General features: G+C 36.9%; 1 protein-coding gene across 8 annotated transcripts in view; it reads right to left on the minus strand.

Annotated features, from left to right (window-relative positions):
- The window catches only part of PDE4D (phosphodiesterase 4D), a 1,450,167-nt gene that overhangs the window by 411,903 nt on the left and 1,019,436 nt on the right, over window positions 1-18,828 (minus strand). The window contains exon 1 of one of the 8 annotated variants that reach the window (XM_060295799.1): window positions 4,690-4,817. The exons of the other annotated variants lie outside the window; for them this stretch is intronic. Within the exon in view, the coding sequence (XP_060151782.1) occupies window positions 4,690-4,817 (128 nt within the window). Of the gene's footprint in view, window positions 1-4,689; window positions 4,818-18,828 lie in introns of those variants that run through there. 8 annotated transcript variants of the gene reach the window in all.

Consider the following 18,828-nt stretch of genomic DNA (forward strand, 5'->3'; position numbering starts at 1 on the left):
ATCACTTTCTCATCATTTATTAAACAAGCATTTGTCTGATCTGTGCCTGCCTCTATTCTGGGCACCAAGGATGTAACAATGAGCAAGACGTCATCCACACACTCAAAAACTCTGCAGCCTGATTGGGTGAGGACGGAGTAGAAGAACCAGATTAAATCTGGTTATTTTTTTCTCTATGGATTAAAACTGAGACTTCAAAGTATTATAACATTTAAAGGAAGTTATTTTTCTTGCAAGAGTAAATACAGAGTCCTAGAGTTTGCGGAGGAAAATTTTTTAAAATCATGAATATAGAAAATTATTAGGATCACAGATGATAGGACTGTCATTCTCTTCAACACTGAGATTAATTAAGATTTAGGACTGTTAGCTGCTTTGTTAATCTCTTCATTGCTGCTTTTGAAACAAGAATTCAGAACTATCAAATGACCATGTGGTCACGCTTCCAATACTGCTAATTTTCAATATGGAAAATTATTTCCCCTGTGTTCTAAGACAACATGCTGTTCTTTCAAGAAGTCATTACTTTATAAGGATATATTGGGATTCAAACTGAGCTATATTTTGTTTTATTTTTATTTATTTATTTTTGGTTGCATTGGGTCTTCGTTGCTGTGCACGGGCTTTCTCTAGTTGCAGTGAGCGGGGGCTACACTTCATTGCGGTGCGTGGGCTTCTCATTGCGGTGGCTTCTTTTTGTTGCAGAGCACAGGCTCTAGGCGCGTGGGCTTCAGTAGTTGTGGCACGTGGGCTCAGTAGCTGTGGCTCGTGGGCTCTAGAGCACAGGCTCAGTAGCTGTGGCACACGGACTTCGCTGCTCCAAGGCATGTGGGACCTTCCTGGACCAGGGTTTGAACCCATGTCCCCTGCATTGCAGGCGGATTCTTAACCACTGCGCCACCAGGGAAGTCGGAGCTATATTTTGCATATTTGATTAGATTTCCTACTTTATTCTCTCCATTTAGTGCAAAGCCAGATCTCTTTTACCACCTCAATATTACTCTTCATTGACTAGGTTAAAACATCAACATACAGCTCCTCTTCTTTAGATGTTTTCCTTGCTTCCTCCCTCCTTCCTTCCCTCCCTCTTACTAATTATCAAAACAATATCCTTTCTGCCAAAGAGCACAACTGTAACTACATGAAAATAAACTTAAACACGCTGTTTTAGACAAATCTTAGATGAGTCCCAGCAAGCATCCTGGAACTTCACTATTTAATTTGGGGTCAAGTTCAGTGCATCTAGGACAAAGACCTACCACAGTTCCAGATGTATTGTTTTCTCAGCAGATAAAAAGAAGTTCAAAAAAAGGAAATTTACAACTTTAGAAGATGATTTACAGAATAAAAAGACATTGTCTACGATTTGTATCTTCCTTCATCCGTTCATCCACCCCCTTCAACCATCGTCATTACAAATTTGTTCCCATAGCTATACTTCTATGGGATATAAGCTCTAGATATAATGATTTAATGACTACACATCTTTTAAACAAAAGGCCATTTACTTGCTATATATAAGCAATGTATTGTACTAAAGGACAAGCTGGACCTGATATTTTTACAAATTTGAGGTCTATACTACAAAATACTGGTTATTGCCAAACGCCTTGCAAGAATATTTGCTTGCAAAATACACTGTGATGCCCGATGTAAAAACTGATTGGAGGTAAGTCTGAAATTGCCTGAGTATAATACAGTATGCTAAGAGTCCACACTACATGCATATATTCATCAGGTTACATAAACACATGATTCCACTGACTTACACAGAAAGTTGATTACTTTTAAGTGGAGAAAAAAGTAAGGTAATGTGAATAGGGACATAGCATTGACACATTTGAAGAGCCTACTTCTGTAAATTTAAAATAAAAAAGTAAGGAATCGAACCCTCTTTAACTGGTTTCAAGCCAATGCCATAACCACTATGTCTTGCTCATTGAATGAGATATTAGTAAAAATTACCTAACTTTGTCAAAGTTAAATTATAGGCAATAATCCTATCTATCTGTATGGCATATCCATTTCAACTAGGCTTTCAAGATGCAACATCTTCTCTTATGGAAGAATTTTACATTTTCATGACCATACATTAACAATTTGGCAACTTGTGTGCTTTTGTGGTGTCGCACCCCTGATTACAGAAGGGATTTGGGTGACTGATGAACACTGAGCTGTATAGGGGGTCTCAGGACACATTCTCCTAAATGTACTTGGACACAGTTGCTAGTTGCTGCCAGCCCGTTATAAATTCAAATGGTGTTGTAGGTCGACAGGAAGAGCCGTGGTACTTGGAGAAGAGAATCGAATATTTCCACTCACAAAAATTTTAAAAAGTTCATTCCCATCATACCAATTTTTTTTTTTTTTTAACAGTTGAAAAACTAATCAACTTGGGTCATTTGTTAAGACGTGGATGGATCCAGAGACTGTCATACAGAGTGAAGTAAGTCAGAAAGAGAAAAACAAATATCGTATATTAACACATATATGTGGAACCTAGAAAAATGGTACAGATGAACCGGTTTGCAGGGCAGAAACTGAGGTGGTACAGATGAACTGGTTTGCAGGGCAGATGTAGAGAAAAACTGTATGGACACCAAGGGGGGAAAGCGGCATGGGTGGTCGTGGTGGTGGTGTGATGAATTGGGTGATTGGGATTGACATGTAGACACTGATGTGGATAAAATTCTAAAATTGATGACTAATAAGAACCTGCTGTAAAAAAACAACAAAAAAAAGATTAAGACCAAAATGCTTTCCAAAGTGGTTGCACCATGGAATTACTATTATTTTTGCTTCATAAACAGTATTACTGTAAGTTTAGTAAAATATTTTAAAATACTACAATTCCTCTGCATATATTTTATTATAAGTTAATATAACCTTGATGACTGATGGATAGTTCTCAGGGAGGTATAACCAAAGTTGCCCTATAATTGGGCATGACATTATGCCACAGTAAATTAGTAAAGATCTGATGGTGTCATTCTTATATCTTTGGGTCATACTTCTTCCTGAAATCTCCCTCTAAAAAAATGTAATTAATTTTTTACAGCATTAAACTTTTCTTCTCTGTGGCATTTCCAAATAGGTTTAAATGGCTAATTATTCAACTTTCTCAGAATAATTAGCATAATCAGTTCTATATGTTTCCCGATCACCTGAAGTTTGGCATTTAAGTATAATTTATAATGCTTCAGACATCTGTAGTTTTTATTTTAATTCAGATGTTCTCCTATTTTTTTTTTATCATATGCTTTCTTCATCTTCCAGTGAACTGCCAAAGATGGAATCAAGGATATATTTTAATGTATATATAGGACTAAAGGTTCTCAGTTTTACATGTGTTTAACAATATTTTTATCTAGCCAAGTAAAATAGAATATTCAATAATCTATTAAAATTATTTTAAGCTCAACAGCTGAGTTATTATCATTTCAATAATTTTATATATGCACATATATATGTGTGTGTGCATGTGTGTATTGAATGAATTAAATCACAAAGTTTTGATTTTACCTTTATGAAAGAGCTACAGATAATTCTCTTGAACAACATATAATCTACTTAAAAAAAATAGTTCATTCCCATCACACCAATTTTTTTTTTTTTTTTCCAGTTGAAAAACTAATCCCAAGGCATTTCTGAAGTTTGGAAACTTTTAGAAAAAAATCACTTAAATGTCTGAATGTTCCTTTATGTTTACAAATAAGGTCATAGCTGGCAAAATGTATGCTTTATGTGCGAGTTTATGCATGTGTGATTAGAAAAGGAAAAGTAGAAGCATAAGATGATAATGATAGCCTTCCAGTAAATTATGTTGCTTTTAGAATTTTGGATTTTGATTTCAAGAATTCATAAAATTATGGAGAACTGGCATTTTCACAGAGAACAGAATATCATTGTAAAAAGTTTCTGAAGTTCATTCTGAAACACTGAATAAAATGACTGTATAAAACCTAAATTGATGGATGATTTTTTTGGACCTATTAGTCAAACGTATCATCCCCATTCTGACACTGCAATAAAAAGGCTAGAGGATGGAAAGGCTTTCCTTACTGCGCACTCTCTTTTCTTGTTATGAAAACACTGAGCTCAACTTTGAAATTCCTAATTATACAATGTGAGTTTGCCTGGGTAGTGTGTCTGTAGCGTGGGGGCGGGTTGTGGAGACTGTGAGTTCGCAGAATTCTGGAACACTGACCTAGAAATGACATCTTCTTCTTCAGAGAAATATCTAACCCTATTCTGGCCTCCATGAAAATGAATGCTTTTTATAGAATTTTAACATATTTATTGCACTTTGGCATTAAGGAATGTTATACGTACGTTATGAGACACTGGGTATCTGGTAATAAGAGATCTTAATAAATATATCCATTAGTTGGCCAAATCCTCTTTCAAATATTCCTCATGGATGATTCTGAAGGTAGTACAAGCACTAGCAATCTCTCAAATGGTTAAAACCTACAGACCCTGAAACCGGATCGGCTTTTGCTAACTAAGCGAAGAATAATTTCCAGATTTCCTCTTCGGTTAATTTTTTCCGAACTATCCCGTATGCTGAATTTTAAAACTAACTTCTCACCCTGACCCTCCCAGCTCAGCAGACCTCCAAAGCAGCTACCAAAGGGTAACAAAACACGTTTTTACAGACAAACAACTAGAAGAAAGGAAAGCAGTTACCGTCTCCTCTGTGGCTTAATGTCAATGGGCTTGTGGGTTGCATAAGGCGATCCATGAACATAAGCAGCGCTTCGGAACCTAGCCACCTTCCCCAGTGTTAGGAACTCACAGCTGGTTGGCAAACTCATTTTATCCAAAAGGCAGGAAGTAAAAACAAATCTCAGTAGTCAGACCAGCATTCCTGGGAATGCTGGAAAGAACCTGTCAGAGAATGGATTTTAGACATATGCTGCTCTCTGGTCGCCGGGTGCTGCTTCGCTTCAAGAGTAAACGTGTTTCTCGGAGGCTACACGCGCTCTCTTGTTTTCTTTTCATGGATACGGGAAGCTTGTTGCTTATTTCTAACCAGAGTCAGTGCTCTGACCAGTTATTGTCTGACTAGATGAGGTAGAAATTCTGTAGAGCGCCACAAAAAACCTATTTCCACAAACCAGATCTCTTGACTAGGTAGCAAGGTTTAATCCATAAAAAATATCTGATGTCTAAAAGAACATCGACCTAATGTAACAGTGGTTGGGAAATCAGTTATTTACCTATACACCAAACATGCATCTGGTAGGGAGGAAATAATCAAGTATTTGGTATGTTTTCAAAGGGGGAGAACTGTTTGCTAAACTGATTATAGAGCCTTAGAAAATGAGATGGGCACATGGAAATGATTATGGTGGTTTTCCAATTTGCTGGTCAAAAACTGTGGGTTCTCATTCATAAATTACTGTTCACAACAGAACTGCACTAGCCTCTCAGGAACATAAAAATTGTCAGCAAAGCCCTTTGTATACTAACTTGGACTTTGAAACTGATTTTTTTTTCTTATTAGAAATATTCTCTCAGGAGGAACCTCTAGCTGCTCATCGGATGAAGACCTATCGAAAAACTGATAGGAAATTCTTTACTAATTGGAAGTTAACTTTTCATAACAATGAAAGACAAACTGGACAAAGTGTAAATCATTCCAAAATTCTACCTACGGCTGCAGCATCTCAGAGAAAAGTTACAGCTTTCACGAGCCCACAGTTTTTTCTAGTCTCTACCTCATTTCCTAGTGTTACAGCAACAAAACGACTGCAGCCCTTGTGTGTAGTCTGAATATAGGGGTTCAGAGTACTGTGCAGGGTAATTTTTATGTTTGAAAAATGATTTCTTATCCAGGATTTGAATAAACACAACCTATTTATTTAAGAGTCCTGGGACCTGGGCAAACACAAAGTATACCGAGAGAAAGCTATATCTTATTCTGTAGTGGCCAAATTCAAACACTGTTTGGATTTAAATAACACCATTTAAATTCAGAATTTTTTTAGTTCGAAAGGGAAGATAATTTCCCATTTGACAAGAAGCATTTCCTATCTAATGAGTCTCTTTTTTGTACCTTTTTATTACAAAATGACACATGGTCATTTTAACACGCCAAATGACACAAAGGTATATAAATAAAACCCTTATTGTCTTTTCCTATGCATTAATCTCACCCGTTTTCTTTATGCTAATTCTATCAATCTATCAATATACATACAGATATATACATACACACACACACTATAATACATATACACACACACTGACACATACACAGGGCTTCTCCATCCTGTTTCTATAAAGTGGGGCTATACTATACATAATCTTCTACAAGTACTTTTGTACTTGAAATAAATCATGGATAATTTTTCAGGCAATGCATAGAAACCCAGTGTGTTCTTTTTAATAGTTACATAAGACTCCATAGAATGAATGGGCTTCTATACACAATAAACACATTTGTTAATATATTCTTACTGGTTGGTGCTTTTATTTCTGCAAGTGGGTTGCTAGATCCCAAATCCTGTGCAGTTTTCCCTTTAATAGCCTATGGCAGTCCATACTCCTAAAATGTCGGAAGAGGTCTATTTGCCCATACTCTTTTGACAACACCCTCTACTGACATTCAAATCTGTTTCCTTATAGCAGAAAAATAAGGTAGCCAGCTCTCCAAAATGCCCAGGGATTGCATACGGTTCTTTGTAAAAATGAAACTGTTATTAAGGTGCCTATGAAGGAAAGGGCAACCTACCTGAACTGAGATATACCAGGCAGAAGTCTGGAACCTCAACAACATGAGAGAACACACCCAAGCAAAGTAGAGGTAGCAAGGAATTTTTTGCTTAATTTGCATAATGAAGGGGAGTTCCTGCTATATTTCTACTCTTTAGTATATTTTCCTTAATAATACTTCATAATTGGGGAAACATAATTTTACAGCGTGGAGGTAGTGCCTAATGATTACCAACTAATTGTGATGTACAACTGTGTATAATTTATAGTTTTCAAATTTAAGAGGCCCTTTGGACCTACTGCCCATCTTAGAGTCCTAAGAACAAATGCACAATATTTTTACCTGTAAGCTAATTTAGGAGTCTTTTTCCAGTACTCGAGAATAAGATCTGCTGCCAATAAGAATTTCCTAAAAGAGGTGGAAATAAAAAACTGAAGGGTAAGACATAAACCTCTAGGGGAGGAAATATACAGCCACCGATAGATAGGTGAAATTCCTTGATTTTCTTAGCAGGGGCATTTTTTTTTTTTTAACATCTTTATTGGAGTATAATTGTTTTACATTGTTGTGTTAGTTGCTGCTGTATAACAAAGTGAATCAGCTATACATGTACATATAACCCCATATCCCCTCCCTCTTGCGTCTCCCTCCCTCCCACCCTCCGTGTCCCACCCCTCTAGGTGGTCACAAAACACAGAACTGATCTCCCTGTGCTATGCGGCCGCTTCCCACTAGCTATCTATTTGACATTTGGTAGTGTATATATAAGTCCAATGCCACTCTCTCACTTCGTCCCAGCTTACCCCTCCCCCTCCCTGTGTCCTCAAGTCCATTCTCTATGTCTGCGTCTTTATTCCTGTCCTGCCCCTAGGTTTTTGCTTGTCCTCGGCAATGATTTACCATGAGCCTGGCAGGGTTTCCTGGGGATTACTTGTACTTAAATTGAGATGAGAAGGGATTACATCTTAAATCCAACCTGCCAAGAATTTAGAATCTGTGGGAATGATGGCCAATTAGCAGGGGTGGCCTCGGAGGCAAAATCAAACCTTCCTATCTTCCACAATTCCATTTCTCCGAGGCTTGGTAGAGGTGGCTAGGGACTCTACATTATGGAAAACACAAACACACTGGAGAACTTAATGTTATAAAATAGGGCTCAAATGTCACTAAGGAATGACCAGGCTTATCTAGTTACATTTTGTTTGTTTTTGCATACTGCCCATGGCATTCGGGCATGGAAATCTAGCATAAATCTCACTCATCAACCCCATGACTCTAAAACAAGGGCAGAAATCACATTAGGGTATCTAGAAAACCATTTTTATTTTTTCGGTATACTAGAAGTTCAATGCTGGTAATGTTCTTAACAGCAATTAAAAGTAATTGCTAGAAGGTAACAGTTTGAGGCAAGAGCACTTTTCTTCTAATAATTCCATCATTTATCAAAGAAGATTCTTTCAGCTGTTAGCTCTACCCTGGCCCGGGTTTGGCAATTCGCTAAGCTGGAGGAATTCTTTCAGGACACCAGGCAATCATCTGTTTACAACCCTACAGCACAAGAATCAGCTGAATCATTTTCCCTTACTCGTGGTTTAGAAGGACTCCCTCCCAGACCCTGTGTTCTCTATCACACCCAGACTGGCAAGCAATGCTTCTGGGGTTCAAACCCACCTTCAGCTGCCCAAGCTTTTCTCACTTTCTGACCTACGTATTTCCCAGTGAATGCATCCAATCCAGTGGCGTCAACTACCCATGATGTTCTAAGACAATCCCACATCTTCTTCCAGAGTCCATACCTTTCTGCTCACAAGAAAATTCCATTTGGAAGTCCCACAGCTACCTCATTCCAGCATTTATAATGTAATTCACATCAATTCTTTTTCCCTACCCCCCCAAAACACATTTCTTCCTGTTTTCTCTGGCCCTCTCACCATTCAGCCAATCACCCGACAATCACTTCTAATCAGGCCATGAATCCTAAAGACATAAATAATGTTAAATAATATATTATTATAACATAATAATATTATAATTATATTAGATTAGCAATGATAATAATATTAACAATAGATGATAGCTGACCTTGATCAGGTAATTTCTATGCGCTAGACACTGTTATTGGTAGGAATTAGCTCTTTTAATCTTTATAAAATTCTATGAATTGGGCACTAGCATTATGCTCATTTTGTAGAAAAACAAGGCAGAGAGGGATTGAGATAGATGCCCCAGGTCCAACAGAGTGTTAAGTGGTGGAACCAGAGTCGGGCATCAGTTAACCTGGCTCCCAAAATCAGACTATGTTATTCCTCTTGGCAGATTTTGTTTTACTTACTTAATTAAATAATTTTCCATTTTTCATCTTTTACCTAGAGTTAATATCTCCAGGCTTTTTCACCTTAATTCCATCCTTCACTTGCATGTCCTGTGGGCCACTTGAAAATGGGAACCTGAACGTGTGATTCTTTTGCTTATAGTCATTCCATGACTCCCCATTCCTTTAGTGATAAAGTTCAAAAGTTAAGATCCAAAGCTTAGCACAGAGATCCCCTCTGATGTTGCTCTGACGTTCTCTCCTGTATCTGCCACGAGTAACCCTGGAAATGTCCTGAGAAGTCTGGCTCTTTCACGCCACTGGGTCTTCAAAGATGAGAAGCCCTCTCTGACCAGCAGACTTTTCTCTCCCTTCTCGGGCTGGCTGACTCCTTTGAAGTGTCATCTCTTCCGAAACATGGTCTCCATCCCTCAGTCTCACTGAGATGCCGCTCACCTAGTCTTCCCACCCACCTATGACTCTAGCGCATTGTTTCACAGCTCTTCACACATTTATAACTCTCCCTGTGGCAGTGGAGTTTCTTGAGGGCAGACATTCTGCCTTATTTGACTTGCAACTTGAGCATGTCGAACCATACTTGCTTGTCAAATAAGGCAGCTGCAATTGTAAGGCACTGCATGTCCCAAAGACTTTCCTGAATCCCTCATTCTCAGCAACTCCTCCAGAATAATAATAAACTCATTAACTACTAAAATACATTAGGAGTCGAGCTATTCACTATATTTTATCAAACAGAAATATTTTCCAAAGAGCACCCACTATAATGTGAGGACAAAGCCCCTTCACAGCGAATAAGGAGTATACATGGGTTTTAGCTGGGGGGTGATGGAGATGTGTCTGCCTGGGCCGACAGTTTCAGTTCAGTAAGTAAAAATTATCCAAGTAGTTGTTCAACCATCTGATTAATCATGGGATTATGCCTTTATTTAGTCACGCTCTATGTTTTGAGAATACAACCGGCAAATTTCAATTTAATTAATTTATCAGTCTTCTTCTATTAAGCATTAGCTTTTCTGATAATCTGCTTCTGAAACACTACACATAGGACACTTCACACAGTCATGTACAAAATGGTTTCAAACAGAAGGAAACACAAGTCCATATGAATATTAAACTACCATGAAGGTCATCAAAAGGATGTAAATATCGTTAATGTCCAAATGCTTGAAAAGAAAAAGGAATATCCAATCAGTACGAATATCATGAACCCATTAAAATGATTGTGTTGAAAAACTTTTCTCAGACTACACTAAGATATGCTTATAGGCATCTTAAACACAGAAATACAAACACATGAATTCCACAGACACGTGCATTTGGGAAATTCTCCATTAAACAAAGTTAGATAGGTGGTTTTGGAGGAGCAGGAGAACTCAGAGTATTTTTTTTTTTTTTTTTTTTTGCGGTACGCGGGCCTCTCACTGTTGTGGCCTCTCCCGTTGCGGAGCACAGGCTCTGGACGCGCAGGCTCAGCGGCCATGGCTCACGGGCCCAGCCGCTCCGCGGCATGTGGGATCCTCCCGGACCTGGGCACGAACCCGTGTCCCTTGCATCAGTAGGCGGACTCTCAACCACTGCGCCACCAGGGAAGCCCTCAGAGTTTTTATTATGCTAATGTTTGCTCCGAGTTGTGAATAAGAAATGGGTAGAGTATGTGGCACCCTCCATGGGAACCTATGTGACATCGTGGGAATTATGTTTCTGAAATAATACTTAATGACATGGAGAAGAATTCATAAAATATTGACATTTCAAAACTAGGTTATAAACAGTATAATTGTATGATATTGTTTTTAACAAAGGAAGAATATATATTGAAAAACAAGAGAACAAAAAGAATACACATCAGAATATAAAAATATACATGGATGAGAAGAAATAGATGATTTTAATTTTCTTCTTTTCCCCTACCTATATTATCTAAGCATTTTAGAATGTCTCTTGTGTTACTATTTTAATAAGCACTATTTTAACAAGTGAAATTTTATTAAAATGTCAAAATCTGGATTCCATCAACTAGAGAGAAATTATTGATTGTTATCAATTAGCAAATTACATAGCAGAAAATAATAGAAATATTGATGACTTTTTTTTTTTTTTTTTTGCACTTGGTGTCTGTAGCATCTTTGGCATGTCTTCAGGTACAGTTGTAGAACTAGCAAAAAACTGCTCTGACTTGAGTAGAGAACAAAAAGAAAATATAGTTCCTATAGATAAGGGAGGCCCTAAAATCTAGGTATCCTTTGGGACCAAAGCTAATAAGATGAGATTCACAGACCATAGAACTGTTTTCAAAAGTTTATGCAGTCAAGGTGCTTCCTTATTTATTAGGGAACATATTTCAATAAAAATGAATCTGTAAACTTTAGCTAAAAAAAATATGCTAAAATGAAGGGGGACAATAGGATTATTATAGATGCAAATAGAGGGGGCATTGGTCATGCTGAGGTTGGAAAAAAATGAATTCATTCATAGTAACAAAGGCATTGAGTATTCTAAAAATAGATAACTTGTTTGTTAGTCACATGAAAAAATCCTTAAAGAATAATTTATAAAGTAAAATACAGTGAAAAATGAAAGAGTCAGCTGTCTCCTTCAGAAGCCCCTTAATCTGATTGACATTCACAACTTTCTGATCTAGAATTTGGCTTCTTGATTAGAGTTACCTAGAAAATGGGTGTCACGTGGAACTGGTGTTCTTAGACCAGTCATATCTTCAGTTGTAAGAGATAGTGTTAACATTCTGACTTATAAATTAGCCTCTTGGGAAAATTATTAGCATGACTCAATTCCACAGATTGTGAAAACTCATGAGAGACCCAATGGCATGCCTTTTAGAACTTAAAAAAACACAAAGCCCCATAAATCAGTCAGCCTAGTCAGCAGGCCTAACCTTATAGCGAGGATAGCTTTTCTTTAAATTAATCAACTGCTTCCTTTTATAAGAAGGCAAGTTTGGAATAAATGAACCAGAGCTTCTCATCTTCTTAGAAAAGTTTTATTCATCTGACAAATTTCTCTTAAAATTTTATGATATCTGTTAACTGTCACTTTCTCAAAATCCCAGCAGAAACCTGTCACACATATAAAGTTAATTAAACCTACTGCAGTAAGGGAGAAGACCATTCGGACAGGGTCTTAAGAGTACCCTATAAGAAGCAGTCAGGGTAGCAAGCAGCTAAGTTGTTTTTGCTTGTTCTCAGTTTTCTTTAACACAGGGATGGGAAAGTAGCCTGATGCCAGTATCATTTAACAGGGGCAGGAAATTCTGTCGGTTTCAGTCTTCACACCTAACAAAGGCCCACGACTACTGATAATCTTATCTCAACAAACCTATTATATATCCAAAGTTTAGTCTGAGTTAAATGAGCAATAAAATCAACTGAATAAAATGATGCTCATTCATTGAAGTCTCAGGTAAGCCCACACAATTTATGTCTCCAAGCTCTTATAAACTGAATGTTAAATGGAGTGACATTTTGCTTTAGAATGTATGAAAATGGAAACAAATGAGTTTAACATACATAATGGGCTTTGACAACATGACTTCTTCAACAGATGTCCTCCACTAACTTCCTACACTTTCGTCCTTAAACAGCACTGTTTACTTGCCAAGACAAACTGTTGCCAGTATTCAGCTGCAAAAGAATTTCCAACAGTAGGAAGCAGTGGAAAGAATTAAAACACTTTTAAGCTTATTTTCCAATAACCAAACGTCTTCTATCATTATAAAATCTGAAGATGAAAAATAATCTTGCTGTAGGTTCTTACTCTGTCAACTAGTTGGTCAAGCACAAAGGAGGTGTCTTTGGCAAAGATTGTTCTATATTTGGTTGCCAGATGACTTTTAAAAAAATATATCAACTCATTCTTCTACCTCAGCCAGTTAGCCAGCCAGCCAGCTAGCCAGTCAGCCAACATGAGTTGAACATCTTCTATATATACACAAAAGAAGTGAATGCTGTAACTCTTAACTAGGAAAAGAAGTCATAAATCCATTTGATGTCCTATTCATGCATCACAGAAGGACTCACTTCAAATGATCATACTGTGAGATAGAAACGAAAAGTTGCCACATCAGTTGATCCTATTTGAAACCTTGTGGTTGGCTAGCATCACATCAAGTTTATATTCAGCTTATGCCATTGTTTACTTCCCTGTATTGAGTTAATGGTCTCTCTCCTCAAGTGGATTACAAATCACAAGGTGGGCAGATACATGCATATTCACCTTTGAGTTATCCACAGAGCCTAGTACATCGGTCTACGTGTTGTACGTGCTCAGTAAATATTTGTTAAAAAGGACTTGAACTCATATTTTATACTCTTTAACTTTTTAAACTAGCTATTGTCCCAGTATGATTATTAAATAGTGTCTCCTTTTATTCTCAAAAGTATCATTGTTTGGATTTTAAATTATCTGGCTATCATCTGACTCTGGAACTGCAAATATACAAGGCTATCTCAGCCACTAGCTTGAAAGCAACTCAAAGGCAAAGACTGAGTCTTACCCATAATTGCTTCTCCAAATCTATCACTGTACCCCGCTTCTTCTAGGGTCTACATCAATGACCCAAGAGACAGTAACGGATAACAGAAAAGCTCAGGATAGAGTTAATCAAACTGAATAAATTCAGAGAAGAAACAAAATGTAAAGGAGTGATCTGCATAGCAAGGGATTAGGCAGGTAAGTATTGACCTGGATGTTCTCCTAAATTTGGATGATACAAAAGTTATCCCCCTGTACACAAATCCATACAGCAGTGAAATATCTTTGCCATTGTCAAATACCTCTAGATTCCTGGGTTCATTCAGCAAAATTCAGGAGTTATTTGTAAATGAGGGAGAGATCAAGAATGAGGATGGTGTTTTGGAGCCAAGGGACTTTGGTTCACAGCTCTGTGCTGCCAAAAATGGGTTAGGTAACCCTGGAGGATTAACGACACCTTTCTAGTATCAGTTTCCAGGACACTTAAGCTTTAATCATTCATTCAACAAATATTTGTCAAGTTACTATTCTAGGTGTTGGGAATCCAGGAGCAAACAAAACAGACAAATGTGTCTGCTTTCATGGAACTGACATTCCAGTAGAAGTAGGTAGATGGACATATAACTAAACAAAATATATAAGAGAGGTGATAAATGATAGAAAGAAAAATGCAGCAGGGAAGTGATACAAGAAGTTCAGGAATGGGGTAAGGAGGGGGATTGCCTCACTGCCGTGGAGCCCTTGGTGGTAGACTCTGGGGGATGTGGGGATGTGCAGGGGCTAGTTTTGGTGCCTGACTCCTGTGGGGATAAAGGGAAAAGGAGACTATACAGAGATAAGGAGGCAGATGCAGACCCAGGCAGTGTTTGGTACAATATTTATTGAATGAATAAGTGGGTGAATGAATTAATGCCTTCAATAAATATTACCTGCAATACTGAAAGATAAATATATCACCCAAGAAAAAATCCAATGCAGCTAACGTGACATAGAACACAATTGTTATTAAGATTCTAAAAGTCCCTAAACTGAAACATTCCTTTTAATTAATGGAAGAGATCCATGTTTTTGTCATGACTTAATCCTTTGTTGATGGACTATTTGCTATTGTTAGTCACTAGACAATGTAATGTAAGGAACTGTGATTTAGCAACTCCTTAAAATTTTCCCATTAAATGTGACGAATTAATCCCAAATCCAGGTACCATAGGATGCAAAGGCAATTACAGAAAACATAAAGTGGTAATAAATTAAGAGTAAATCAGTTACAAGTAGCATAGGCCCTTGTTAAGTACCTTAATTATTTAGCAACAGAACCTGGTTAAAATTTTAAACAGAGACACCTTCCCTTTACTTATTCCCTTGAGACAAATAATCAGTTACAAATTCATGGATTAGTCACTACCAATAACAATTACAGCTAATATCTCCTGAGTATTTGATCAAGGAGTCTATAAAAGGCACTCTGCTAAGAACTTTTTATGTAATAAGTTATCATAATTGGAAGATTTATTAGAAGCAACTGGAAATGTATTCTTCTCCTAATGCATGAACACTCTCCAGGGAGAAACAAGTATCTGGTCCTGCTCAGGCCCCTCCTGGGATGGGGATCACCCTGCTTCACAGGGCAGCATCTCTGCTTTGAGCAGACCCAGATATTGTAAAGTTCTTTGTACCAAACTAAAGTTCACCTTTTGACATGTACTATCTCTTGATCCTAGATCTGGAGTCATTCAAAATCAAACCTGATTCTTTTTTATTATGACAACCCTGTGAAGAGAATTTTCCTTTCACCCTCTCCCTTTTCTAGGCTACAGTTTCAGATCTTTTGATTGTTCCAAATACATCATAATTTCCAGATGCTTCACCATCCTGGCAACAGACTTCTGGACTTATTCCTGCTTGTTGATTCCTCTTAAAATGTTGTATCCGAAATTAAACAACACTCCAGGTGTGATATGACTATTATGGGGCAGAGAGAGACAATCATCTGCATTTCTCTGTTCATTATAAAAACTCTAATTTGAAAAGATACATGCACCCCAATGCTCATAGCAACACTATTCACAATAGCCAAGACATGAAGCAACCTAAATGTCCGTCAACAGATGAATGGATAAAGAAGATGTGGTACATATATACAGCGGAATATTACTCAGCCATAAAAAAGAATGAAATAATGCCATTTGCAGCAACATGGATAGACCTGTAGATTTTCATACTAAGTGAAGTAAGTCAGACAGAGAAAGGCAAATAGAATACGATATCACTTATATGTGGAATCTAAAAAAAATGATACAAATGAACTTATTTATTAAACAGAAGTAGACTCACAGACATAGGAAAAAAACCAAAGGAGAAAAGTGAGAGAGGGAAAACCAAAAAACATCAAAAACCAAAGGGGAAAAGTGAGAGAGGGACCTTTACCAAAGGGAAAGGTGAGAGAGGGATAAATTAGGAATTTGGGATTAACAGATACACATTATATATCAATATATATATATATAAAATATATATTATATATATAAAAAATATATATATACATATTATATATAAATATATACATATAACTGTTATATATAAAATAGAGAAACAACAAGAACCTACTGTACAGCACAGGGAACTATATTCAGTATATTCAGTATCTTGTAATAACCTCTAATGGAAAAGAAGCAGAAAACATATATATATATATATATATATATATATATATATATATAATTGAATCACTTTGCTGTACACCTTAAATGTTGTAAATCAACTATACTTCAATAAAAAACTAAAATAAAAAATAAATATTATATACATGAGGCTTAGGACAGAAATCTCCCCATACTCTTAATCAATGTACTATCTTCCTTAGGATTCCATAATCCAATTCAGATTAACTGTGAACTTGAAATTGCAGTCATTTTTATTAGCAAATGTAAATAACTGTTGATCCTGACTGCATTCCAGTGTGTTCCCTGTCACTTTCAAGTCTATTTTGCTGTACACTGGATTGCATAAATAATCTTCTATTTGTTATTCAGTAATCTTCATCTACATTGTTCAACTAGAAAAAAAATCTATTTAACTGCATTTTCATCCAGCCCACATATCCATTGTATCTACAGTTATACCACAAGAGACCTTTTCATATTCCTTACCAAAATAAAAATACACTATTTCTACGGCACTTGTCTGATTTACCAGACAAGTGACAGTGAGACTATGACTAATTCTATGTGAATTGGCAAATGCAAATGATAACGATGGGCTTTGGGACTAGATATTTTTATCAATCAGACTGAAAGCTTTGTGACACAGAAGTAAAAGAAATAATAGGCAGTATCTTGGAAGATCATTCAGATATTAAGTTGACTTTGTAACATGATAAAACAATTTAATGGAGACCAAGGGAGTGTAACTTGTGGGGAACACCAAATAGTGAACATGAAAGGGGAATGAAATTCCAGTTCGCCAATACCAAGTATACATAACACGATAATTTAGTGACAAATCAGCAAGTTAACAGCTCAGGACAAAAGCAAGAAGGTCAAATGGGATGACAAAAAGGATTGCAACATCAGAGTCTTTGAACTCAATCTGCCTTTTATCGACTCCTTGATCAAATGAGAGACCTCAGTCAGCTTGAAGAGTGATACTCAGAGAACTTTCGTAGGAGGATATACTGGGACTAAGAAAGAATGTTTAAATAAACTGCTGCCATTTTGCTTAGAGATGAGAAGACAAGGGTGATTTAATGACATGACTTGGAGACCTTCTGCAAAGAATAATGATGCCTACTGCATTCCATCCTCTTTTAGGAGATAAGATTTGGTTTTAAAGAGAATCACGAGGAATAGAATGCAGCAACTCGGGAAGGTTATCTGACAATAGATGGCTATTAAGCACAGGGTATTTGTTTGGAAGACTTTTGAAATGTCCTCGGGGCCCTTCCATCCATATTCTACTGTCATAGAGGTTCACACAGGAAGAGCCCAAGCTAAGGACACACAGTTTATACACCTGAATTAGGTGTGAGTAAAAGAAATCATTGACCCAAATATCTTGAACATGTGCTACCAGAATCAACTTTCTTTTTCTTTTAACCTTTCTCCCTATTTTATAGCATTAAAAAATCAATCATTTACTCATCATTTATTTTGCCCTTGGAAAAGCCCAGCAGAGTGGGAAACCCCTTACAAAGCTTACAATAGTTTTGGGGAAAAAAAGGCTCAAACACATGGATAAATTTGCAGTCAGTATGAGACAGTCCATACTGAGGCTCAAACATGAAATATAAGAGCTCAGGGGGAAAAAAAAAAATCAATTTCCACCCTGAAGTAAACTCATTCAGTTTACATAGAGACTCTTGCCCTATATCATTCTAGACAGACAACAGAATATCTGGATAAAACTGATTGCATAGTTTCTAAAATATGCATATGACAATCTTATCATTTTTCTTATGAATTTACACAGAAGAGTAGATAAAGAGACGGCAAATATTATTCCCAAGCACTTACATAGCGTTACCTTCAAAGATGGCATGCGTTTGTACTTTTTTTATTTCCATAAAAGAAACGACAGAATTCCAGAACTGCATGTTCCATTTAGGAAAAAGCATGTACTTAGTTGTTCTTTCCCATACGGGAAAAATCAACGGTGTAATTACGTGGAGAAAGAAAAGGCTAGGTCATCTTAATTACATGGAGAAAGAAAAGGCTAGGTCATCTGAATTACCAGTATTATTGCTATTATGAATGACAGAATGCAGTATCTAGAATTCATTTAACATGTGATTATTTTGCTATCATGAACAACGTTAATCCCCAAGAGAGCAGACGGTACAAACATATTTTAAATTATTCAATGAAGTGTGCTTTTTAAACCACAAATGTGTACTAGCAGAGTGAATACATTTGGCATTTAACCCTTGCTTATGTTTTTGCCCTCAGATGTTCTAAGAGGTAACCTGATTCAACTGAGAAGTACCCCTTCCTTTCACTTGACCTTCTGGACACAAAGATGACAGAAAACAGGTAATGGGAAAAAAAAATCCCAGGATTTAGCCTGGGAAGGCAAGAAAAAAAGAAAGAAAAGAAAAAGCAAGAGAGAAATGAGAAAATACGCATGGTTTCTTGGGTGATACAGCAGGGTAACACTGAAGAAGCAATCTTTCTTAGCAAGTCACTAAGAATTAAACTAGTTGAGATCAAGGAAGACAGTACCTAATCCCAAACTCTAATACCTTTCTTTCATGATATCCTGTTCGTACAGAACATACTCCAATTTTAGCAAG

This window comes from Globicephala melas, chromosome 3 (assembly GCF_963455315.2).
Source record: "Globicephala melas chromosome 3, mGloMel1.2, whole genome shotgun sequence".
Taxonomy (NCBI): Eukaryota; Metazoa; Chordata; class Mammalia; order Artiodactyla; family Delphinidae; genus Globicephala; species Globicephala melas.